Below are 27,687 nucleotides of genomic sequence, written 5' to 3' on the forward strand. Positions count from 1 at the left end.
TCCCATGACCTCTCCTGACCCAAGGCCAAGAGCCCCAGAATTGTCCCTGAACCTGGGATTCTTGGATAGAAAGGTAGTTGTGCTGTGACTTAATCATTAGGCTGACACACATGTGCCTTATATCAGCAGTTAATTCAGTAATCATCAATGTGTGTCAACAAATAGTTGAAAGACTCTTAAAAAAGTCACTTGTACTTTTGTAACCCCCACTCTATCTAGAACACATCCTTTAAGATAAATTAATCCAAAAGCATACCAGAAATCAGTGATATCAGCAATGGATTCTAGATCACTGAGTGTCAGGTTTTAAAGTTCCTTTACTGCAGTAGGAGCAGTGAACAAATAATTAGCTCATGTATTTACTCCAACCTTGCTACCATAATCATTTTAGTTCTTCTTCTCCTAGTCTTAGTTCCATCTGTATAGGGTCAGCCCTTCAAGTCCTCCTCCTCCATTCCAGTCTGTCTTGAAGCAGCTCCTTGGAAACTCCGCAGCTAATCAGATCCTTTTGTATAACATCCCTCCATCCACCACAATAATTTTCGTTAAATGCTTTTATTTAATCTTGTCGTTTTGTCTGTCTTTCGTATTCATGAGGATGTTTATCACCATAGTATCCAATCACCAAAATGTTCATGGATTTCATTGATGGTCTGGATGAGGAAATAAATAGGACATTAACTATTTTTTCAGAGATACTGAATTAGGAGGAATTGCAAACAGAATGGAGGACAGAGAAAGCATACAAAGGGACCCTAGAAAGATTAGAAATACTGTATAGACAAAAACAGAAGTTCTTCAAAAATGCATGTTAATATTTTTTTATCAAAAGAATCTGAAACACAGATACTCAATGGGAGGGATAGATCTAGAAGAGTAATACTGAAAGAGACCTAGACCTAGAGGCAAGAGCAAACATTAAATTAGACATGAGTGTGTAATCTGATACAGAGATCAAAAAGGCCAGTGCTATTTTTGAATACACATGTGAAGACATCCTGTTACCACACATGTAGATAATAGTCCTTTTCTTTGTGGCTTTGATGTGACCTAACCCAAAATGCAGTGTTCATTTTTGGACACTTCATTTCCTAATAGACAGACATTAAACAAGAAAATTTGGTATGGAAAAATTACAAGGAAAAGGAAAGATTTGGAATGAAATATGTTTGTTTGCTAAGCAAAAACTAAAGTGGGAATATGTAATATTTAGTAATGGTGTAATCATGAAGGAGGGAGAAGAATTGGTATAATAAAATTGGGTATAACTTGGAGTAATTAAATGAAACTGAAAAGGGCAAATTCAGGTTGAATGTCAGGAAAGATATCTTGATAGTAAGATCTAAAAGGTTGTAATCCCCCATAGGAAGTGGTGAAAACTGCACTGCCTGTCTCATTTAAAATTAGAGTGGATGCAACACTAACAAATGTACTATAGGGAACAGTCCTCCACTGGCAGGTCAGTGGCTTTTCTATTTGTTATCCTCTGACGCATGTATACCAAATGTATCTAGGAATTCTCATATACGTTTCTCTAAATATACTGGACATACATGTTGATTATTTTGTGTATGGGGTTTCTTGGCAACAGTATGTCACTACATGGAGTATACACTTTTAATCACAATGGAAAGTGATAGCTTAGAAATGCTTTTAACCTTCATATAGGACTCAGTCCTGCTCACATTAAAGTCACTGGGAAAATTCCCATTTACCTCAATGGTCCAGGATCAGACCTTTCTGGAGGATGTGACTAATAGTATGTCTTCACTGTAGAGCTAAGTCAAATATCTACACACCAGTTGCTTTTCTAGAGGTAGTCTGGTTAGAGTGGCTACACTGCAAAATAATACTCAAGCTGCAGTGTCCACTTATTTGCTGCACTTGCTTATTTGCTGCACTAAGACTTCTGCTGGCATTTCCTTTGGTTCTTTGTGCTGCAGTAAGCTGAGCTGCTCTATGAATTCTTTCCCAATGAATTGTGGGAAAATTTGTTAGTCCTTTCTGGGCACACGGGAAAAATTGTGGGAAGGCATTGGAGGACTAATGGCACTCAAGTGGAGCTAGCCTGTGTCCACACTACAGAATGGTTTAGTTAGCAACTGACAAATTGTGCTAATTTGAGCTTTAGCCTATACCCAATAGACCAATCATTTCCAATTAAAAACACCACCCTACTTGAGTTAAGGGGTTTTTTGTGTGGATGGGACTCAGGCTAAGCGTCATCACTCAGGGTAGGTCTTCACTTCAGCTTTAACTTAAGAGTTAACTGGGCTAAAGCTGACTGAAACTGTGGAGTCACATAAAGGTTAAACCTATAGAAATTGCTAGTTGGTTATCTGACCACTTGTGTAAACTGGCACACACAAACAGGTTTCTGTCATTTCACGCCAGTTGTGTCCTTTGAAGATGAGCCTTTTTTGTTGTTTACAAATCCACATCCAATGCACATTAGTCCAAAAAAATTGCTTCTTTATGATCTCTTCAAAATCTAGCTCCCAACATAATGTGAAATGGAGCTAGCAGATCAATGGGAACATTTTTTCTGAAATCTTGGGCATTTAAATAGGGTACAGCTTTACCTTTGGGTGAATGTTTGCTTGAGACAACTAAACTTGCTGGGGAGAAAATTATATGCTCTTAAACAAAACTTGTCTTGTACTGTGGTGTTTACATATGACTTCTAATATTGATAAGAAAAAATATGGGCTATGAAATCCTACTAAAATATTTGTTATTACCATAGTTCATAGGGGGCTGTTCTAACATGGAGCACCCACAGAGTGCTAAGTATTTTACAGACAAATCATATATGAATATGATTCCTACCTCAAAGCTTTTACAGTCTAATTGTAGACATGACACAAGTGAAATCAACAAACAATTGGAGAAGGAGGGAGGAAATTGGAAAAGGAGAGGTTGAGGGTTACCATAATAAGGTCCCACAATTGTTAGGTTTGTTATTTGTGGTGTTGGCGTTGGGTCTGTACCAATAAAATTAATCAAAGTTTTGCTATTGACTTCCAGGGGTCCAGGATCAGATAGATAGATGATACACATGAAGTTTGGGTAATTCCTATTTATGCTTATAGAAATTAATTCCAAAAATGGGGGGGAAATCAGAAATGTTATAAAATACATACTTGTCCCTCATTGTTAAAACGTGTCCTACAAAATTGCACTTTAGCTATTAGCTAAATGAGGCTCATGTTAAAATAATCTTCATTATGGGCCTGATCTTGCTTTCACCGAAGCCCTAAATCAATATCTGTTTTAAAAAATCAAAATAGCTGTGGTATTATAATGAAGTTACAGCATATATAATATCATCAGGAAAAATAACATTGAAGTAACATTCTCTTGTATATTCAAAGGGGTATTCTGTTCCGTGCTTCTGTAGTGAAAGAATCAATGCACTAATTAAAAAGGTGAACAATCTGATTAAACTGTATTAAGATTTTATTAAGTGTACATCAAGGCAGTTACTCACCAGACACATATTTTAAATACTAAATTTGTATTTAAATTTCAGTAAATATTCCATATAATTATTATTCTCTATTTGTGTTTATCCAGAATGCAGCAGATCAGATAGCATTCCGGGTTGCAGGAGGACTCTCAGCCCTTGAACACATTCTTCAAGTAGTGATTTCTTCCACAAATCTGAATGCAGTTTCACGGATTCCTCCCAAGTATGTATGGTGCTACAGTTGCCATTTTGAATCATTACTAGATTATGCCATCACTGATGGGGGATATTTCTTTTCCACTAACCCCATTTGACTTTATTATTTATCTAACTGCTTGCTGCTCCTTCCTTGTGGTGTAGATGTTAAAAACTGAGGGCCATAATCTACCCTGCCATTTAAGTTCCAGATGGAAGACAGTATTTGACCTCAAAACTCTAGGACCAGTTTTAACTCTGTAAGTGTTTCACTGTTTCTGTTTCTTTGAGAGGTGATCTCACTGCCTATCCAGAGCAAGGAATGCAAGCTCATTCTGGAACAGCAGAGACCCATCTCTCTGTAGAGACGAGACCCACTTTTTAAAAAACTTAGACTATCAAGGTCCTTGGTTTTTTGGGGGGGTTTTAAGTGCTTTTATGTGTTGTGATCCTAACTTGATCCAAAGTGAAACAGTTGTTCCTAGATATCACCTTAGATTCCTCCTGTGCCGCTGACACATCAGGCGGTCCAGTTCCTCCACTGATTACAGTCACTTGCTGATTGTGGCGCTTCTTCCCAGGTGATGCCAGCATATATAGTATAGTATCCTCTGTCACTGTTTGCCAGTTCATCCTTGACCTTCCTTGCTTTCTCTCTCCTCCCTCAAGTTGATAGCAAGTTCAATGCTTGCTAAGCATGTCTCCAATCTTCCATATGGTGTACATGTCTCAATGTCCTGAGCTTTCTTTCTTTGACGATATTTTCTAACATTGCCTACTCTTTGAGCTTCCTGAGTCTCGCATTTGTTATTTTGTCTTTCCATTAAATGTGTAATATCTTCCTCAGCCATCTGTGATGGGCAGCGTTCAACTTCTTTTTACTAGATACTGTCATCAGCCAAGTCTCTGCGCAGTATAATAGCATGCTCAGTACAATCACATGGTATAATCTGACCTTTAATTTGGTATGGAGACCTCTGTCTGACTAGATGTTCATCCTTCCAAAAGTGTTGTTTACTTTTCCTGCTCTCATCTGAATATCTTTATCGCAGCTACTTTAAATGTCATTACACTCCCCAGATAGCCAAACTCTTCTACCTGTTCAATTTCTTTTCCAACCATGTAGACTTTTGCATCTATTGTTCAGTGTCCTACCTTCATGTAACTCATCATTGCTAACACATTTTACATCATTCATGATACCTTTTGTTGCCTGCTTCATCACCCAATCTATTGCTAATGCAAAGAGGATTAGTGGTAGCACACACTCTTCTCTAACTCCAGTCACAATATCAAACCACTTACCCAGGCCTCTGTCTGATCTGAGCGTCTACTTTCATCGTATAAACTCCTTCATATGTTGATCAGCTTGAATGGTATCCCATAGCTTCTAACAATACTCCTCAGCGTTTCTCTGTGGACACTATCAAGCACTTCCTTAAAGTCAATAAAGTTGATTAAGATGTTTTTTTTTCTCCCAAGCGATAGGGTTTTTTGGTGATTTGTCAGGGAGTGAATATCTATTCCCACAGTGATCTGTCTAGAGGGAACCCAGTCTGTTCTTCTCGTAATATTCCATCTGCTGCTTTCTTCATTCCATGCAGGATAACAGTAGCCAATACGTTGCCCAGAATTGATAGCAATATAATACATCTCCAGTTTGTGCACTGAGGGAGATCACCCTTTTTTGGTAATACCATGATCATACTGTCTTTCCAGTCTTATGGCACTTGTTCTTTCTCCCATATTACATCACAGAGTTTTGTTGGCTGCTGAGTCAGAATTTTGCCTCGTGCATTTAGTACCTCTGGTTGAATTCTGTCAACCCCAGGAGCTTTGCCATGTTTGATGTCTTTGATGCTCCTAGATATTGCTGTCTAAAATTGCTACTGGAAATATATCTAAGTTCACTAGTAGTGCAGGAATGCCTCATTATAATGCATGAGAAATAAAAGGCTGAAGGTAAAGCATCAGGACCCTGAAAAGGTTGCCAGGTGTCAGAGTGGGCTGCGGTTGGACAGAGCTCCTGCAAAAATGGTAACTTAGGCGAAATTCATTAATAGCATGATCTCCTTCTTTATCTAATGTTTCAGCTGTAATTCGTATCCACTTTAAGGCCCTGTTACACTGCCAGAGGAGAGTAAAGAGGCTTTGGTGTGATGAGAATTGGGTCCAAGGTCTTCTCTCTTGAACTGTTTTCATTGTGTGTTCGGAAAACACCAGCAATGTTTAGTGTACTACAGAACAGCAATACTTCATAGATTTCCTGTGGAGTTTGAGTGCTAAATTGTCTGGTGTAAAGTGTGATGAGGCAGAGCTGCATCTCAAGAAAAAGAGCACTCAGAGGTAAAATGCCTCTTGGAGTTCCCTATTTGCCTGGAAGGAAGGGGAAAAAAAATTGCTGTACTCCTTTTATGTCATGTAGCATCTGGCCTGCTCCACTGGTCAGCATGTAGGGATGATTCCTTTTCCAGTGAATTGTTCCTAGGGCAAGTAACTTGGTATCAGTCTTTGCACTCCCTCAAGCGCAGGAGCTGTGATAGTAGATGACCCTTATAGGTGCAAAGGTGAGAGTCCTGTCTCCTTTCTCACACTGTGTGGCCACAGTTTATCCCTAACTGTTTAGAATGGCATTTTTTAATTTTTTTTAAAAAGTCTCATTTTGTCTAGGGAGTTTGAGAAAATTGTGTTCACATTACTGAGAAAATTTTGTTTAAAGTTTGCTAGACAGTATGAAAATGTATTAGTTTTGAAAGGAACTTGCTGTGCTGATAAATGAAAACCAGCTTCAGCTGCAGTGTTCATATAACTGAAAAAAAAATCTTAGAAGATAAAATCAAAACTTTTTTTTATCCTCTTGCATATTAACTACTCACCCTGTGTCTGGTTCCAGTGGTTCCTTACTTTCATGAGCACTAAACTTACTATTTTTAAAGGTTTCAGTGTAGCAGCCGTGTTCGTCTGTATTCTCAAAAGGAAAAGGAGTACTTTTGGCACCTTAGAGACACACAAATTTATTTGAGCATAAGCTTTCGTGAGCTACAGCTCACTTCATCGGATGCATTCAGTGGAAAATACACTGAATGCATCCGATGAAGTGAGCTGTAGCTCACGAAAGCTTATGCTCAAATAAATTTGTTAGTCTCTAAGGTGCCACAAGTACTCCTTTACTATTTTTAAAATACTTTTTGCTTAAAATGTAATACTTTATATTAACACACAAGCTTTTAACTATCTTTGAACTGTGTTCCCAAATCAAATATCAACAGAAAATAGAGATAAAGATTAATCTTTCTATCTGTTTTATATATCTAACAGATACACAGAGAGACATCCGTAACAATAATTTTGCTCTGGTACTCAAAGTGATTCATTTGAAGTTATTATAAATTGCAATCTCTAGTAAGAATCCACAGATATAAAACGTAACTTTTTTTTTCAGAACTAAAAGAAAACAAACTGAACTCTTAGAAACACATCATTGAAATGAACAATGTCTAACTCTTGGACTGCAGGGTGTCGTGTAGCTTACTCTGAAGAAAATAGAGTAATAGCAACCTTCTCTAAGTGAAAAGGATGTGTTAATACACTAAATCTAGGAGTCTCTTGAGAATATCACTAATAATGCTCAAACAATTTTGAGGAAATGATGGACATTTTTAAAAAGACCCTTCTCCATTGTAAGGAATCAGTAGATCTCTTTCTCATCCAGGTACAAATAGGCATTGCTGTATTATTCTCAGCAAAATCATTGAAGAATCTCTTAAGGATGTTTTTTTCCATCTATATACAAGATGGCAAGACCTTGACTCAATATTTTAAATCATTCTGCCCTTCTGAATACTGGCTTCTGCATTCACTCGTGCATAAATATATTTAGGAATGATGGATGATAGTGGAGTATTACGGGGAATGATGGCATAGGATTAAAAGAAATATAATCAGATATTTAATTTTAACTAGTTTTATTAACACAACATTCTATTTAGTACTTCTTTTAAAAAAGTATCCTACTGGAAGCAGTCACTTCCAACAATTATTTTGTTTGAAAAAATAAGAAAGCTGTGTACAATTAAGAAGATAGAAACTTTACTCCTTATTTTATTCTTTTCTTCCAAAGAAGCCATTTTCCTTTTATGTTGCATTCATTGTATGTAGTAGGCTATCAATCTGGAGCTTGCAGCTTTTGTAAATTGCCCACTGTTCTCAAAGTCTTCCATGTCTTCACAATAGCTCTGGTCACTGAAACACGCTACTTCCAATTGAGGAGGCATCAAAAATAGCAATGGACCTTTATACTGGAGTATTTAAATAGCAAGACAGTTTACACTTGAACAATGTAGTTTTGACTTGGAGGAGAACCAAATTATCTTCAAATGCATAGCTCAGAACTTTCTAGAATAGAGGTTAGTTAATTAGCATTGCTGTTCCCCAGCCACATGCTATTAAACATGGTATCAAATTCAAATATGTTTATGTTTATATTTAAAATACTTTTTTAACCAGTGAGGCCTGCATGTTGGGAATGCAGTTGCTAGGCAGTCATGCATTACAGCTGGGAAATATTGTCCAAAATGTAGTTTAAAATTCTTTCACTTTCTGAATATCCTTCTATTGGCAAAAAATTGCAGCACATGGAGAAAAATAATAGTTTAGTAACTTCGTACTGTGCAAGAAATAATAAGTAAATATTTTTACTATGATATAGTTCGTTCTTTTAAAGATGTGAAGCATCTTTGATTTGTGTATGATTTATTAGCAGTACAAATCATGACTCTTTGAAAGGTATTTGAAAATGCTGAACACTTAGCACAGGATATATGTTTTCAGATTGCTTCCTAGACCGTTTGTATCCTGTGATTATGAGTAACATTATAAACATTATAAAACATTTTGAAAAGTGGATAAAGCAATTTTGCATTTGTAGGGAACTTACAAACAGCTGTCAGTTATTTTGACATTTTTTATGTTCATGGAAATTGAAAGAAATGGTAACATTCCAAAATGATGCAAAACAAGTACATTTAAAAAAAAATAAAAATCATTCCAAAACAACGAAATTCTAAATTTAACACTGACATTCCTTCCAACAAATACTGTGCGAATGGAACTTTTTGCTGGGATTTTGTGTTGTATTTCTCTGAGGCATTGATACACAGTTCCATTTACAGATTTATCATAAGTGTTCGGTTCTGTATAGACTAATTTCAGTTAAAATTTACATAACCGTTTCAAATGTGCTATTCTGAGATTAATTTTAGTAGGAAAGGTCCTATTAAAATCCAGTAGGATTTTACATTGTGCCCATGCTATTTGTATACTACTATGGAATGCAATACATGTTAATAGTCTATTATTATTAAGATAATCTACTGTACTGCACATGATAAGAAACTGCTTTTGAAGTTAAATATCTCAGCCAGTTCAACATACCAAGAGGGTCTGGCCAACAGGCATCACAAACAATATACCAGGTGGACCTACTCCACAAAATAGGTTATTTACTCTCTACAACATCAGCATTTCAGGTGCAAATATTGTCTTGGGTTTTTAATTGGAAAGTTTTTGGATTAATCAAAAACTTTCAGAAATTCTGTATGTTGACTACATTGTAAATGAAGGAAACAGATGAACTAATGACATAAATTTTACATATTACAAATTATATAACTGAGTCTGAGAAACTTGTCTGGCCAAGTTTCAGCCTAATGCAAATAAGAATGGCAGATTTATAAACCCTTCAAAAATGAGGCTAGAATGGGAACACAAACAGAGCTATAATGTCAAACTTCACCTATTTTTCTAGCTCTGTTAAAAGATCTGTGAGAGATAACTTTACCTTTAAAATAATGAAGGTAACATTAGAATTTAGAGTATGTCTGTTTATTATAGTATATAAAATAAACATGTATTGGCACCATTTCATGTTTGGCCATGATTCATTCACATGGTGTATCTATTCCAAATCAGCTGTCGTCAAGATCAGAATCAATATAGTTCACTAGGTAGATCAGGAAATCCCAGTTTGGAGCTTTTATGTTGTAGAGTTTATGATTAAATGTGTGTGTGGATATTGGCATTCATGAAATTATAGTATTTTTATGAATGGAAAGAGTTGCAATGTTTTTTTGTGTTTGTCTAAATAGTAAGTGATCAGGATTAATCTTTTCAGATCTAATGTATTTATTGCAATTCATTGAAGTAGAAAGACATTTTAATTATTTTCTTAATAAAAGACTATCTTATACAATGCATATTTCTTTATGCAATTCATGATCTTTGTGTTTGCACCTGTATATTTTACATGAGGCGTATGTATTTACTTGTAAACATCACTTCATCTCTCTTTTTTTCTCTTCTACTTCCAATTTTTAGAGTTCATGTGGTACAAAATAGTAGTTAAAATGTTCAGGATAATGGACTCCATAAGCAGTAAGAATATGTGAATGCATTTAAAAGGTATTGTGCTAAAATGTGACCATTTTATGAGACTACAGAGAAATTGAAAGACATCTAATTGAAAACATAGTTTTATTTGTCATATGTTAACTTGTTCCTGAGTACAAATAATAAATTCAAAATAGTGGGGCAAAAATTGTACATAGGCATCATGGTGGCCCTCTACGCAGGAGTGAATTTCACCATTGGAGACTGTGGACGCAGAGATACATCTTCCTAAGAATTCATTTGACTGGGCATCTGAAAAATAGCAGTGTACTGAAGGTTAAGAAGTAAAATTTAGTAGAACTTTTACTGCTATAAAGGCAGCAGTATTTCTACCAGATTATGCCCTTTTTCACAAGTATGGATCTCACTTTGCTAATCAGGCTGTAAGAGGAATTTTCAGATTTGCAATTCAGAAACACATGGTATTCAACTAAAATCTATCACCCTTTCTTGAGCTTGATTTAAGTGTTTTTGTTAATGTCCGGCTATTGCGAAATAAGGACAGGAGACACTGGATATGGTTTAATCAGGCCACAGCTGTGTTATTAGATGTCTGGGACTACCCGACAGATAAAAGTGTACAGTGCAGGTAACTCCATGATCATTTCAACATCTACCTGAGGGCTTCCGCCAGCCTCCCCTTTTTTCCATCCTGGTCCAGCAACTCATTGCTGGGACCTTACCACCCACCCCCCTCGAACAAGGGTTAAGGTGGGCTATACGGAAGTGGGGTTGGCTCCCTGCCGTACCAGTCATAGTACCCGAAACACTCTCCCCTCCCCCATTTCACTCTTTAAAACAAAAACCTCTTTTTTAAGTCTTTAACAAGCCATTTTTCTGCTCACTGTATCCCTTCCCTATGGAGTACCTGCACTGAATAGCTGCCCCACACTTACATAATGAGTTGCAACATCGTAGACTATCTCCCTTCCCTACTCACCATAACAAAGCCTCTGCAAACCTGCTGTGGGGATGGCAAAAAAAGCCCCACTCCAATTAGCCACTCTGGTGGTGAGGGAAAACTTCCCTTCCAGCCCCCTTGGAAAGGAGTGACTATCATAATGCCCACAGCAGATGCTAACCAAACCTGGTATTTTCCTTCCTCCAAGGAGAGGGAGGACAAGTAGGTGCTGCTCCGCCTGGTCCAGGGAAAAGAGGCTTCTCCCACTGGGCTTGCCCCTTATCCATTCCCCAGCCCTTCCAGTCTCTGGGGATGAATCAGCATCGCAATGCTTACCCAATCCCCCTTTACAGCAGATTCCGAGTCTCTTTCTCACCCCCTGCCCATAAAGCACTACTATACCCCCTTCCTGGCAAGCTGGACAATGCTCCCACCCCCCCCACCCCCACTTAAAAGTGCAGTGCAGTCATTTGAGATGTTAATTGCCCAATTTATTTCTTAGTTTATTCTTAGAGATGCTTCTCTTCTTTTGATGTGGTGGAGTGGTGAACTAGGAGTTATTGGTACAATTTCCCTTTACGTATTATGAACAACATTGCATCAAGATTTATCTTTTATACAAGAAAATAGAACATCATCATGTATTCCTTTATAGACCCAAATACACCATGGAGTGTCACAAATCCACATCATATTCCTGAGTGTTGTGCTTTGCGTTTGGGGTGACAGCTGTGAAAAAACTCAGAGCGAGACACTGGCTGTTACACACGTGTGCAGAAATTGGATTGTATACATTATTCTTACTAAGGTTGCATTTAAATTTATGCATGACATTTTTCTTCCAGATTTAACTTTTTCAGACAATATAAATATCTTGTGGGTATGTTTTGTTGTTGAGGATGTTAACTAACACCACCATTTTTCAAACCATACCCCCTTTTGAGGGCTGTGCTAACAGAAATCCATAGCTATCAGGGCTTTTTTTAGTGAATGGCAAAACCTCACTTTGGCATGGAATCTGCTTTTTATTTTAACCCGTTAAAAGTGTTATACAAATCAACTTTAAAGGTTTCACAGAGGGGGTCTAATACTATCAATTGGTGCAAACCTTCCCCTCCAGGTGACTTTGTTAAAGTTCAGATAACAGGAAAATGAATGTGCTATGTAAGTAAACTGTAACTGGATTGTTGAGAGCAAGCTCCAATTCCATAGGACGTGACTTTCTATGAACAACTGAAGCATGCTGAGACTTGGCTCTTTCAGAGCAACCATTTTTTGCTCTCCGTACAGAGAATCTGTGTGATCTGATGCCTGTTCACCTGCTGTCACAAAAACTCCTTCATACAAAACAAATTCTTAAATAAGAGGGTTTTTTCAAGATGAGAAGTTTTCCAACTGACTATCTTTAAAAAGCAAAGCACAGTCATTGGTTGTAGCTGATTCTTTAAATGAAAAATAAAATGTAAATCAATTTTCTTCTTGCCTTAAGTTTTGAAAGAAGTTTGCAATTTACTTTTCTTAGGTTATTTTGTGTTTTGATATAATTTACATCTCTGCTGCGTTTTTAAAGTTCGAGTACAATGAAATGGCATTGTCCTATGTTTAGTGCTAACACAATCAAGAAGTAAAAACGTGGAAATAAATTAAACTAAACGTTGTCATGTATTAATTATCTGCGTGACTTTCCCCACCAAAATAGGTCTTGCTAAAGGATACCACTCCATTTAACTAAAATAGACAGTTTGTGTGGCATTGTATGATTTAACCATTTATGCTCATCTTAAATTAGGAATCTGTCTGCTATTTTGTGATGAGGTTAAGCTATTTAGAAGTAGGTGAGGAGATTACACAGGCTATTATCCACATCTCTCTTTCCCCAAAATCCTGGCAGCATGGTGCAGATCAGAACTTTAATCCCATGTCTACAAGATAAAGCTTTATTATAAAAAGATTTAACAATATGCCTGTTGTTTTGTACTGCTCAGAATGTTAGTTAGACCAGCAGGACAGCAAATGCTGCAAGAAAGATGTGGCATTTGTAAAAGACAGATGATCCATTTAGTGTGGGGGGGTCACTTTTTTAAGAACAAAACACTCAAAGGGGAGGAGAAAGATTTGGATTATAATAGGTTTTATTATTGGTGTTAAGGTATTAAGAATTAGTGTCCAGGTGTATTATTTTTAGAGAAGCATTTTATAATTTTCATAACTGATTGACACTGTTGTTCAGCTTTCTGATTACAGAACAAGCCATAATTTAGCATACTTGAGTAAAAATTCCCAGTTTTCTAATATTTTATCTGTGTGCCTTCAATGAAAATCAAATTGGAATTACACAGCAAAAGCCCTGCATGAGTAACAGAACCCAGGCAGGGAACAGGATTACTGCCTCTGCCATGGTCTTGCTTACTGACCTGCGGGCAAATCACTTAACCTTTCTGTGCTTCAGTTTGGCTACCCATTTTCCAAACAGATAAAGTAATATTTACATATGACAGAATCGTGTTGCAAGGCTTAAATAGTTAGTTCTCTGAGTGAGTTGCACAATATAAATGCAAATTATTCAGAGGCTGATATCAGATAGATGGGGGGACATTTGTTACTGTTAAAAACTTGATTTAAGGGGGAAAATGTTTTTCTTTCCTTGCGTCTTGCCATACTCCTTCTTTCGTCATCCAGTCATAGTAAGTATCATGGGAAGCCAGCCGGAGCCGGAGCTGTAGTGTGTAGAGAATAGTCTGTGTAATATTGTAGATAGAAGGATATACTTGTTAGCATTTGCAGTGTAAAATAAAATATTTTGTGGCGATCGGATTAACCACTACCTTAGACTGAAAATACTTCCATAGTTTGCTCTTCCATTTTACAGTTTTTGATCTACTTTATAAATATTTCCGAGTGTGAAGTGCTCTATTTATTCAATTTTTAAGTATTGTTCACAATGCTTGTTACCTGAGGTCCAAAACAAGCTTTTTCTGCAAGGTTACTCTCTCTGGGGAAACATTCATTCCAGACTGGCAGTTGGTGTGAGGGCATAAGGGTTCTCTGAAGAGAATGACCTCCTTGCAGATCAACATCCAAAACTTGCAGCATCTGTCGGTTTTCATGACCGTTTCTGTCTCTGTCTGTAACAGAGCTGAGTTTCACATTTGACAGTACTCAAGCACAAATCAACATTGCCCTGCTGCACTAGTATATGAACAAACTGTGTAGATGGAAGGAGCTTTTTTGGATTGTTTAGAATGGATTTTAGTGTGGGAACAGTTTCTTTCAGTTAATAAGTCAGGGCCTCTGAACTTTATACAAAAGTCTGCCAGATTCTACCATAAATGTAAATATTGGGAGTAAATTGTGCATTTGATTTGTCATATGTCATATAATAATTTATTTATAAGAATGGATTCCAAACTTAAACATTTGCTGGTGAAAAATAAAGGAGGGTTAGTTCTGTTGGCTTCCACTATTTCTATTTATTAGTTGTAGTAAGTCTTTAGAGTGAGAGCCCATTTGTGTGTCAGAGAATTTAAGATCGCGTTGATGGTCTACAGAATAAACAGGTAACTGTGAATTAGGATGTGTAATTCCTTTGAGGATTTCTGATGACATTATAAACCATGTGAGTGAAGCTCAAGTGTTTGTTTATGTCTTTAAGTCTTCAAAATCTAGAGATGTCATTATAGCCTCATAATGCAACATTTGCCTGGTTAATTTTTAATTTTATATTTCATCCTGTATCCATACCTTCTCTCTTCCTTTAGTGTTCCACTGCTTGCCATTCTGTCTCTCTCTCTCCATTCTTTAACTGCTAACCCATCTGTCACCTCCATTCTGCTCTTTTTTGTCAGATACCAAAGCTAACTGCTTTCTTTTCCTGTCAAAACAGTGAGAAGGCCTCTCGAGGAGCTCTCCAGGTTCTGTTCAAACAGCAGTGGTTGGTAAAACTTTGCAGTTCACCCTTGTGGTAGCACAACCATGAATTTGATTGTTTAAGTCTTGTAATAACTCACCCAATAATTGAGGGGGGGTTTTAATGAGTGAGGGGTTGTAGTGTATTTAACCTCACACTGTGTATATTTAATTCCAGTCTTTCAAAGTTGGAGTTACTATCCAAAAGTCTTATTTTAGAGGTATGCTAGTTCTATATGTTTGTGATACCTTGATTTTATGGAAGCAAAGGTTATGACTTTTTACCCACATACCTTAGTGCACAAACATGAAATAGTTTTGTGTTGTGGGATACAATTTTAGATAGAGGCCATGATTATCCAGACATTTACATTTGGGTAAATTAGGAGTAAACTCCACTGTAGACATGTGCATAATTTAGAGGAGAATCAGGAACATAGATTCTAAACTCTTCTGTTCTCTTCTGTACATGAAGACATATATTAAAGATTAACATTGTTCACATTTATTTATGTTCACGTAAGATAAATAATATAATGTATATACATATATTTTGGTCAAGCTTCAGGATAGAACTCTTCTCTGAGCCAAAATTTGTGTATCATAACGAGTGTATTTATAATTGGATTTACTCTAGTTTAGAGTAAAGCTTTCCATCAGAGGGTAGACTTATGTGGTTTGAGTATATGTGCTGTCTAACTTAGCTTTAAAGCTGATTTGTCGGTGTGCATACAAAGTTTAGAACAACATCAGTAGTCAATAAACAACTGCTTTATGTGTGAGGAAAATACTCTGTTACCCTAATATAATTTTGATAGCTTTATTGATACATACTTTTTTTTAAATATGAGTAATAAAATCTGCCAATACAAAAACATCAAAAAATAAATTTAATTTTGCAAATTGGTAAATTTAAGTTATAGTTAGATGAACTTCTTGCTTGACACCAGAGCTTTCTGTGCTTGTCTCAGAGGCCTTGTGCAGAAATGGTGACAGTTGACAGCTGTTGTTCTACTAATAAGATTAAAGTAAAGAAATTAGTTGTGCTGACTTTAATCTGCCATTTAACACTGCAAACCACCTGGGGCCTGCTTCAGTGCTGACACTTCCAATTTTGAATAAAAAAATTCTATAACTGAACCTTAGTGAAGAACATGTCTAAATACATTCTAATCATAGTAGCCTATAGTTAACAAGCTTATGTTATCAATTAAAAAAGCCCTCCTTATTGTGAAAAATTAATTTGACATGCATTTGCTTATTCCACACTTTCAAAGGCATTATTTGAATCTCGAACTTCAAATACTTTTTGGATGTAAGATTCATTTGGGAAATACAAAACCAGGGTGTATTACTTCAGATTAATTTATTCTTCATCTAAGACGGAGGATTCTTCATTTTAGATCTATCTAGAATGACGGTTCTTTTTTGGAATTATGAAATATGCCATCTACTCTGAACTGGTATTTCAGTAAGAGAACTACATAATTCTAAACATTTTGAAATAATTTATCAGGATGTAAAATTAATCTATTAACTTCAAATTTCAAGGGTTAGGAAAATGTATTTTCATATTTAAATTAATCAATCTTTCCTTTAGAGCAGTAGGTGAAAGAGCTTTCCAAAAGTTGAGAACTAAAACTTGTCCTTTATATAGTGAAAATAAGCATTGCCAGATGTCCTTTATGTTTCTAATTGTAATAGCTTCATTAATATATGTTGACTTATCTTTGCTGAAAGAAAAATTAAGTCCTCTAGAGCAGTATTTCTCAACCTTTTTGATACCAGGGACCGGCTTGTTGCCTTCCTAAACTGTGTCAAGGAAATCTCAGGGACCAGTGCCAACCCATTGACTCGTCATTGAGAAACACTGTTCCAGAGCACAATTTTTCAGTACTACTGTAGGAATATGTTTTCATCCTTCATTTTGTTAAATGAAGGATATAAACCTCTTTTAAAAGCCAGGTTAGGAAAAGAGAGCTTGGTTGCATATATATTTTTAACTTTAAGCATCATAGATAAGAGGCATACTAGTTGAATTTTCCTCAGGAATTGTCAGTGTAGATTGAAAAACAAGTGAATGACATTGCAGCTCAGAAAGCACTAATTTGATATTGTATTTTATACTATTTGAACCACATTTCCGGATGAGTGCGTTCCAGTCAGAGTGAATATATTAATTTATAACTAGACAATATAAACAATACACAAAATATTTTTATTAATATGGTTATATTCAGAATATTAACAAACAGGCATTATGATTATATGGATTTCCATGTCTAAATGAAGGGAATTATAATATCAACTATCATATAAATAAATTCTCCCAGAAATGTTCTTGATCCATTTTTAAATGTTGCAGCATGTTCTTTGTTCCAATCACAGTCTCAATACATAAGTTTTTACATTCCTCCATCCTTAGTGCCCCATTTGCTGTCACTTTCTTATCAGCCAAGGAAGACTAGATGACATTCCCTTTAGAGTCCAATAATGTTCGTTTTCATTTGGAGGAGAAGCAATCGAACAACACAGAGGAACAATTTACTATAAATTCACTGTCTTCTGAGCATTCTCAGCCCTTACTGGTTTGGGAAATGTGAGAAAGAATTTGAAATTGATATATATGATGCCTCTAAATTGTCAGCCTTTGGAGATGATCAGCTAGATGATCAGCTGCGACAGTGATGAGCACAATATAAATAAATACCTAGGCAAGCTTCCTAAATGTTTGTAGTAAATAAATCTTATTCAGTAGGGGACTGCACAAAAACATATTGTTAAGACTCTGCTACAAAATGATGACCTTTGGCTTTCTCTCCATTAAATATTTTCCCACTCCATGCTCACCAGTTGCGAGAAAAAATAAAACTATAAAACAAAGATAAATTTATTTAATTAATTTTACAGTTAGTAAAGTCAGATGGTGACTTTGACAGCTTCTCTATAAAAACTTGTCAGTTGGCACTGCCAAGCTATTCTAGAATGTGAATTTTACCAATGATCTCAAGTCTGGCTTGTCCATTGAGCCTGGTTAGCCTGCGTCACATTAGTGATTCCCATGTATTTAAAAATAGAAATAAAAACAATCTCTCTCTTTGTTTTCCTTTTGGAAAGCAACCAGAATTGTTTATTGACTTTATTTATTTATTTATTATATTTTATTGTAGAGTTGTGTTGTATGTGTGTTTTGTGTCTGTGTGCTTGTCTGTACGCAAATAAATTTTTGAGGAAATGCTAAATCAAAGAAAATATTGTTAAAACATTTATTCTGAAAGTGATAAAATCTTTTAGTCTGGCTTATCTCATGTGGCAATGAGTTCCATAGCCTTGACCAGTTCCTGTGAAAGTTCTGACTCCACATAAAGCATTCACTTTGTATAGGAATAAATAACTCCACAAGGTGCAACGTAGGGAAGAACCAGGCTTACTGTATATATTTTGAACTGTTATGGCCCATTTTGTTTATGACTTTCTTTTTGCTTTTCCAGTTTTTCAGAATTGGCGCTCTCCCTTTTGCTATTGCAAACATACCATCTATTTCCCCTCAGATATGTACATATAGCTCCCATCATTGCTAATGTAGTTATGCACCCAAGTTCACAGTCCCCATGATGGGGATGCCAATGATTCACAGTTCCTGAAGAAGAGCTCTGTGTAAGTTCGAAAACTTGTCTCTCTCATCAGCAGAGATTGGTCCAGTAAAAGATATTACCTCACCTACCTTGTCTCTCTAAGGGCTTTAGAGCTTTGTAGCTTTCTCGCTCAGGGGTGTGAAAAAACACCCCCCTGAGCACAGCAAGTTTCAGCGCTGTAAAGCGCCAGTGTAGACTGTGCACCAGCGCTGGGAGCTACGCCCCTCGTGGAGGTGGGGTTTTTAGAGCGGTGGGCAAGCTCTCTCCCAGCGCTCTGCCACAACTACACAAGCCACATTAAAGCTCTGTCGCAGCAGCGCTTTAACGTTGCCAGTGTAGACTAGACCTAAGTCCCAAAATCAACGGGAGATTCACCTGAGGCAAAAGACTGACATTTCACCTGTTAATTGTTCTTTTGTTCAGCACAATTCACCTTCGTTTGCTGGGCCTGCAAGCCAGACCCTCTCTAAAGCTGATCCCAGTACAGTGTTATAAATTAACCAGCAGGAAATGCTAACATATCCTTCTGCTTGAATATTCTGCTACCAAACTGACCAGTGATCTTGTATACCTAGGTTACTTGCATGAGATAATGAATTCTGTCAGAAAAAACATTAGTTTTTCAAATTGTGCAAAAATAAGTTTTACCTGATACTGTACAGATGTTCCTTTTTTTCTTTTTCATTTACTATATTTCTAATATACCAATGATGTGTGTAAGAATGTGAAGGTGTGTATATGCGCACAGACATTTAATACCACATGTAACATAGGAGAGTTTGCTCCTTTAAACATTACAGCTTCCGAGGCAGGCAGTTAGTTTTAAACCCAAGTTCTGGTTCTAAAGCAGATGCAGTGGTAACACACTATGGAATTTGGAATGTATATAGGTTCACTCAGAACTTCTGTATCATGTAAATATTTATTTAACCTACCTAATGCTAATTTGTATTTTGTGTGGAACATGAGTATGAAAAATTAATTAAACTTACCGTCACTTTAGGTTGCCTGATGATACTCCTCACAGCCTAATATTTGATTTTATAGATTAGTATATTTAGGAAGAAAAGTATGTTGATATTTCATTTTTTATTTTAGGTCACTCTGCAGTGCCGTGAATGTTTACAACCTGACCTGCAGTAATTGCACAGAAAACTGCACCTATGTTCTGTTTAGTAATAAGATCACTTTTTTAATGGATCTGTTGATGCATCAGTTAACGGTATGTAACATTTTTACCTTGAATTAGAAATGAAGTGTGTTTGCTTAGTGCTGGTATACTGAAATATTTGGTATATTAAAATACCAGAAAAATACAGGATTCAAAGTCTGAATACATGTCTACAATGGTATTGACATTGAAAATATTTTGTATGTACTAGGAAAGTTAAAACAAGAGTACCTAGCAAATTTTCATTGGTGCCCCATCACATCTACCACTGCACTCAGAATGTATACCAATACAAATCAAGGTGATGGACTACTGCTTTTTCATGTGTATTTGGTTAATGTGTACGTACTGTAATTGTGTATAAATTGAAAATTTCTGTTAACAAATTCTGTGAACACACACAAAATATATTTAAGAACTAAACAAAAAACACTTCAGATAGTCAGCTGATGTTTTGTCTTTAACTCTTCCAGCTTCAATTCCACTAATGATCACATTCAGTGAATAGAAAAGGAGTACTTGTGGCACCTTAGAGACTAACCAATTTATTTGAGCATAAGCTTTCATGAGCTACAGCTCACTTCATCGGATGCATACTGTGGAAACTGCAGAAGACATTATATACACAGAGACCATGAAACAATACCTCCTCCCACCCCACTCTCCTGCTGGTAATAGCTTATCTAAAGTGATCACTCTCCTTACAATGTGTATGATAATCAAGTTGGGCCATTTCCAGCACAAATCCAGGTTTTCTCACCCCCCCTCCCCCAAACACACACACACAAACGCACTCTCCTGCTGGTAATAGCTTATCCAAAGTGACCACTCTCCTTACAATGTGTATGAAAATCAAGGTGGGCCATTTCCAGCACAAATCCAGGTTTTCTCACCCCCCCCCCCAAAACACACACACACAAACTCACTCTCCTGTGTGTGTGTGTTGGGGGGGGGGGTGAGAAAACCTGGATTTGTGCTGGAAATGGCCCACCTTGATTTTCATACACATTGTAAAGAGAGTGGTCACTTTGGATGGGCTATTACCAGCAGGAGAGTGAGTTTGGGGGGGGGGGGGGCAGAGGGTGAGAAAACCTGGATTTGTGCTGGAAATGGCCCACCTTGATTATCATACACATTGTAAGGAGAGTGATCACTTTAGATAAGCTATTACCAGCAGGAGAGTGGGGTGGGAGGAGGTATTGTTTCATGGTCTCTGTGTATATAATGTCTTCTGCAGTTTCCACAGTATGCATCCGATGAAGTGAGCTGTAGCTCATGAAAGCTTATTCTCAAATAAATTGGTTAGTCTCTAAGGTGCCACAAGTACTCCTTTTCTTTTTGCGAATACAGACTAACACGGCTGTTACTCTGAAACCATTCAGTGAATAGTTATCTGAGCTTTATTTCTGCACAAGTTCAATTCAGGTATCTTTTAATATCTAACATATAAGTCTGCTCAATGTGTAGCCTTAATTTGGTTTGCAAACTAGTTAAACAGTTTGCAAACTGTTTAACTGAGAAACTTTTAATTTTGCAATGTTTCATTTAATTTCAGATATCATTAAATATTTTATTTGAAAACTCATTTTTAATTCATAATGACCTGCTCATCATGAGATATTTCATCTAGAATTTCTACTTATAAATTGTGTGTATGTATTTTCATGAGCCAAGCAGTTTGTTAATTGAAAAATTATGTACATGCCTTAAATAATTTACATGACACTGTTAGAGTCAACAAGCCATCGGGACTGTTAATGAACACTTAAAAAGCGACACTCAAAAGATCGTTGACAAACAAAGAAAACCTGAAGGCAGCCTTTAAATTCTACTCTGTGTAGTTGCCAGCTCATGGTTTTTCACCAAATCTTTCCAAAAGGATTCCAGATATTAGATTTTAATTATATTTAGTGAAAGTTGCATGTATAATGTTAGGACAGCCACAACATTGTTTTCTTTCTGCTGAATGAGCCAAAACACGGACTCCAGGGTTAATTACACAAGACATTAAATACTTCAGCACTTTACAAGTGACAAGATCCATTCTGATGCCGAAAACCTTCCCCTTCCTCATTTTAGTACTATGCCAAGACTACTATGCAAAAACTAACTTCCTCTTTTGTTGTAGAAATATACAAGGTATTTGTTATATACAGACGAATGAAATTGCCAGTCACACCTGGCCATGTTCACTAAGAAAACTGTACTATTCTTAGAGCTACCCTCAATCCAGAACAGAACTTCATAGTATAATGCCAAATACTGCCTTGAATTGCAGCAGAACTCCAGTTAGCACCAATTAAATCCCTTGAGCCACACTGAAACTCAGCTTTCTGTTATTAATGTCTCTTGTGCAGATTTTGGGCAGTATATGGCCCTTAATTGGAATAACTTCCCAATGTAATGAAATATGTATTAAAATCATTCTTGAGTGATATACATGCAAGAGGTACGGTACATGTAGGGTATTACTCCTGAAAATGAAAACCAGTACTTGTGGCACCTTAGAGACTAACAAATTTATTTTAGCATAAGTTTTCGTGAGCTACAGCTCACTTCATCGGATGCTGAGCTGTAGCTCACGAAAGCTTATGCTCAAATAAATTGGTTAGTCTCTAAGGTGCCACAAGAACTCCTTTTCTTTTTGCAAATACAGACTAACACGGCTGCTACTCTGAAACCTGTCATTATGCAAGATTCCTGAAAATAAATACTACTTTTCTTACTTCTGCATTCTTGAAAGAAAACAAGTCTGATCGCACCTAGGATTTTGCTTCTTAATTCAAGGAAATTAACGTCTTGGTGGGAAATATTTCATTTTATTTTATTTTAATTGACAGATGACTTGTCAAGATACCTGTCTTATTTTAATTGAAAGATACCTGTCCTTTTTAGTGCTTTTGGGCCGAGTCCAAAATCAATTGATGTCTTTCCATTAACTTCATATGCCTTTGGATCTAGCCCTATGTACCCATTGCTGCACACACTTACTCATGCAAATAGTTAGACTAACTCCAGCATTTCTTATGTGATAAGCTCTTTGGGGCAGGAGCTGCCTTTATCTACATCTGAACATCACCAGTCATATTGTTGTCACTTAACAAATAAAAAATAATATCACAGATAATTCTTGAGTGCATCAAGTTTGCAGGTCTCTAGCCCTAAAGATGAAGAGAAGATTAGGGAAGAAATAGGTTCAGTGCTGGATCATACTCATATTCACTGAATGCAAATATAGAAAAATAGTTTAAGTATCTAAATATATTCCATTGCATAAATTATTTTTATAATTTATTTACACGTTCCCAGTATTTACATATAAATTCCGTCCAAATTATATATATTTGTGATTTTGTTTCTACTTCTTCATAATCCAGTCATTACATTTTGATGAAGAAGAGATTTACATCAGTGTAACAGATGCTAAAATTCAGAGCTATAAAAAAATCATAACTTTTATTGGTGCTCAAATGTTCCTTTTCCTTATAGAAAAAATGTTTTTTTCTTCTTGAAGCAAATACTGTTATTGTAAGAGTTATGTAAAAAAGCCATCCTAGCCTTTTTCTGTAGTAGAAACATGGTCGACCTGGTATAAAACATAGGAAATAAAAGTTTTGTAAATAAGAAGCAAAACATTGACTTAGTGTTTCTTGCTTTCTAGAGTGTACATTTCAGTACGTTCCTTGTTAAAACATCACTTGTATGTTTATTGTGTATAAGGAAAAAATAGTAGGAAATCTGTTGTAAGTCACCCCTTCTTAGTCTACATCTCCTTATTGAACCAGCTATGTCATCTAGTGGTCATTCAAGGCCTAATCCAGTGCCCGTTAAAGTCACTGAGGGGATGTCTAACTGGAGTTAGACATCTACGGCTAGCCCATGCCAACTGCTCAGGCTCGTGAGGCTCAGGCTAAGGGGCTGCTTAACTGTGTTTGGGGGACCCTCCCCTCTCACAGGGTTCTAGAGCCTGGGCTTCAGCCCGAACCTGAACATCTATACTGCAGTTAAACAGACTCTTAGCCTGAGCTCTGTGAGCCCAAGTCAGTTAACACAGGGCAGCCACAGGTTTTTAATTGCAGTGTAGACATACCTGGAGAATCTTTCTATTGATTTCTCTGGATGTTGGATCAGACCATGCTATTTACATGCATGCACGTCTTGAAGCTGCATAACTTGAATTAGATTATACAAAGTTGCCAGGTCAGCTCTTCCTTGTTTCTGAGTCCTGTAGATGGACTTCAATCACCCTGATATCTCCTGGGAGAGCAATACAGCGGTGCACAGGCAATCCAGGAAGTTTTTGGAAAATGTAGGGGACGATTTCCTGGTGCAAGTGCTGGAGGAACCAACTAGGGGCAGAGCTCTTCTTGACCTGCTGCTCACAAACCAGGAAGAATTAGTAGGGGAAGCAAAAGTGGATGGGAGCCTGGGAGGCAGTGACCATGAAATGGTCGAGTTCAGGATTCTAACACATGGAAGAAAGGAGAGCAGCAGAATACGGACCCTGGACTTCAGAAAAGCAGACTTTGACTCCCTCAGGGAACTGATGGGCAAGATCCCCTGGGAGAATAACATGAGGGGGAAAGAAGTCCAGGAGAGCTGGCTGTATTTTAAAGAATCCTTATTGAGGTTACAGGAACAAACCATCCCGATGTGTGGAAAGAATAGTAAATATGGCAGGCGACCAGCTTGGCTTAACAGTGAAATCCTTGCTGCTCTTAAATACAAAAAAAAAAAGAAGCTTACAAGAAGTGGAAGATTGGACAAATGACCAGGGATGAATATAAAAATATTTTTCGGGCTTGCAGGAGTGAAATCAGGAAGGCCAAATCACACCTGGAGTTGCAGCTAGCAAGAGATGTAAAGAGTAACAAGAAGGGTTTCTTCAGGTGTGTTAACAACAAGAAGAAAGTCAAGGAAAGTGTGGGCCCCTTACTGAATGAGGGAGGCAACCTCGTGACAGAGGATGTGGAAAAAGCTAATGTACTCAATGCTTTTTTTGCCTCTGTCTTCACGAACAAGGTCAGCTCCCAGACTACTGCACTGGGCAGCACAGCATGGGGAGGAGATGACCAGCCCTCTGTGGAGAAAGAAGTGGTTTGGGACTATTTAGAAAAGCTGGATGAGCACAAGTCCATGAGGCCGGATGTGTTGCATCCGAGAGTGCTAAAGGAGTTGGCGGATGTGATTGCAGAGCCGTTGGCCATTATCTTTGAAAAGTCATGGCGATCGGGGGAGGTCCCAGATAACTGGAAAAAGGCTAATGTAGTGCCCATCTTTAAAAAAGGGAAGAAGGAGGATCCTGGGAACCACAGGCCAATCAGCCTCACCTCAGTCCCTGGAAAAATCATGGAGCAGGTCCTCAAGGAATCAATTCTGAAGCACTTAGAGGAGAGGAAAGTGATCAGGAACAGTCAGCATGGATTCACCAAGGGCAAGTCATGCCTGACTAATCTAATTGCCTTCTATGACGAGATAACTGGCTCTGTGGATGAAGGGAAAGCAGTGGACGTGTTCTTCCTTGACTTTAGCAAAGCTTTTGACACGGTCTCCCACAGTATTCTTGCCAGCAAGTTAAAGAAGTATGGGCTAGATGAATGGACTATAAGGTGGATAGAAAGCTGGCTAGATTATCGGGCTCAACGGGTAGTGATCAATGGCTCCATGTCTAGTTGGCAGCCGGTATCAAGTGGAGTGCCCCAGGGGTCGGTCCTGGGGCCGGTTTTGTTCAATATCTTCATAAATGATCTGGAGGATGGTGTGGATTGCACCCTCAGCAAGTTTGCAGATGACACGAAACTGGGAGGAGTGGTAGATACGCTGGAGAGTAGGGATAGGATACAGAGGGACCTAGACAAATTGAAGGATTGGGCCAAAAGAAATCTGATGAGATTCAACAAGGACAAGTGCAGAGTCCTGCACTTAGGACGGAAGAATCCAATGCACCGCTACAGACTAGGGACTGAATGGCTCGGCAGATGTTCTGCAGAAAAGGACCTAGGGATTACAGTGGATGAGAAGTTGGATATGAGTCAACAGTGTGCCCTTGTTGCCAAGAAGGCCAATGGCATTTTGGGATGTATAAGTAGGGGCATTGCCAGCAGATCGAGGGTCGTGATTGTTCCCCTCTATTCGACATTGGTGAGGCCTCATCTGGAGTACTGTGTCCAGTTTTGGGCCCCACACTACAAGAAGGATGTGGAAAAATTGGAAAGAGTCCAGTGGAGGGCAACAAAAATGATTAGGGGACTGGAACACATGACTTATGAGGAGAGGCTGAGGGAACTGGGGATGTTTAGTCTTCAGAAGAGAAGAATGAGGGGGGATTTGATAGCTGCTTTCAACTACCTGAAAGGGGGTTCCAAAGAGGATGGCTCTAGACTGTTCTCAATGGTAGAAGATGACAGAACAAGGAGTAATGGTCTCAAGTAGCAGTGGGGGAGATTTAGGTTGGATATTAGGAAAAACTTTTTCACTACGAGGGTGGTGAAACACTGGAATACGTTACCTAGGGAGGTGGTGGAATCTCCTTTCCTGGAAGTTTTTAAGGTCAGGCTTGACAAAGCCCTGGCTGGGATGATTTAGTCGGGGATCGGTCCTGCTTTGAGCAGGGGGTTGGACTAGATGACCTCCTGTGGTCCCTTCCAACCGTGATATTCTATGATTCTATGATTGTAAGTATATAGTGAAAACCTTTCTAGATATATATTTTAGAACAGTGGTTCTCAAAGCCGGTCCATCGCTTGTTCAGGGAAAGCCCCCGGCGGGCCGGGCCGGTTTGTTTACCTGCCGTGTCCGCAGGTTCGGTCAATCGCGGCTCCCACTGGCTGTGGTTCGCCTCTCGAGGCCAGTGAGGGCTTCAGGAAGGGCAGCCAGCACGTTCCTCGGCCCGCGCTGCTTTCTGCAGCCCCCATTGGCCTGGAGCAGTGAACCACAGCCAATAGGAGCCGCGATCGGCCAAACCTGCGGACATGGCAGGTAAACAAACCAGCCTGGCCCCCCAGGGGGTTTTCCTTGAACAAGCGGCAGACCAGCTTTGAGAAACACTGTTTTAGAAGGCTTGACACTGAGAAGAATGAGTCTATATGTTTGAACTGTAAGCTTGGATTGATTTTTATTGTAGTTCAACAGATAGCTGTCAAAGCAAATTAGAACTGTCATGTAATTTTCTACAAAGATATCTCTTCCACTCCTAGAAAAAGCCATTTGTATAAAGCATGTACTTCTCTATGCAGTAGAACCTCAGAGCTGCAAACACCTCAGAAATGGAGGTTGTTTGTAACTCTGAAATGTTCCTAACTCTGAACAAAACGTTACCGTTGTTCTTTCAAAAGTTTAAAAACTGAACATTGACTTAATACAGCTCTGAAACTTTATAATGCAGAAGAAAAATGCTGCTTTTAAGCATCTTAATTTAAATGAAACAAGAACAGAAATAGTTTTCTTACCTTGTCAAATCTTTTTTTAAACTTTCTCTTTATTTTTTTGGTAGTTTATCTTTAACACAGTACTGTACTGTACTGTATGTGCCTTTTTTGGTCTTTACTGCTGCCTGATTGCGTACTTCTGGTTCCAAATGAGGAGTGTGGTTGACCAGTCAGTTCGTAACTCTGATGTTCGTAACTCTGAGGTTCTACTGTACATAAATTTATAAATAAAAATCATGTATCTGTTCCGTAAGAAATATTCCTAGGTTGGTTTTTCATCTGCTATATTACAAATACCTGTCCTTTTATGCTTCAAAAATAACCTGTAAAAGCATGACAGTTTATTTTCTAACTATATGTTCTCAGCTAGATCAAAGAGAAGTTTCCAAAAGCTTTTCAAAATAACAAGCTGGACACGATGGCCCAGGGTAGTAAACAATCTGAAGCTGACCTAGGTGCTTATGTTCATTCAGACCTTTCCCTCCGGGATACACCCTACATTTAGTTCAACTGCATATTCATTAAGAATTAGTGCC

The 27,687-nt window shown here is 37.7% G+C and overlaps 1 protein-coding gene across 8 annotated transcripts in view; it reads left to right on the plus strand.

Annotated features, from left to right (window-relative positions):
• Window positions 1-27,687, plus strand: part of SCAPER (S-phase cyclin A associated protein in the ER) — a 369,412-nt gene that overhangs the window by 263,645 nt on the left and 78,080 nt on the right. For 6 of the 8 annotated variants that reach the window (XM_075132981.1, XM_075132982.1, XM_075132983.1 and 3 more), the window contains exons 25-27: window positions 3,577-3,692; window positions 14,896-14,943; window positions 19,652-19,775. In XM_075132981.1, the coding sequence (XP_074989082.1) occupies window positions 3,577-3,692; window positions 14,896-14,943; window positions 19,652-19,775 (288 nt within the window). The remainder of the gene's footprint in view (window positions 1-3,576; window positions 3,693-14,895; window positions 14,944-19,651; window positions 19,776-27,687) is intronic. The other 2 variants (XM_048867925.2, XM_048867926.2) reach the window with 1 other exon arrangement.

The sequence above is a fragment of the Caretta caretta genome, chromosome 10 (genome assembly GCF_965140235.1).
Source record: "Caretta caretta isolate rCarCar2 chromosome 10, rCarCar1.hap1, whole genome shotgun sequence".
In the NCBI taxonomy this organism is placed as follows: domain Eukaryota; kingdom Metazoa; phylum Chordata; order Testudines; family Cheloniidae; genus Caretta; species Caretta caretta.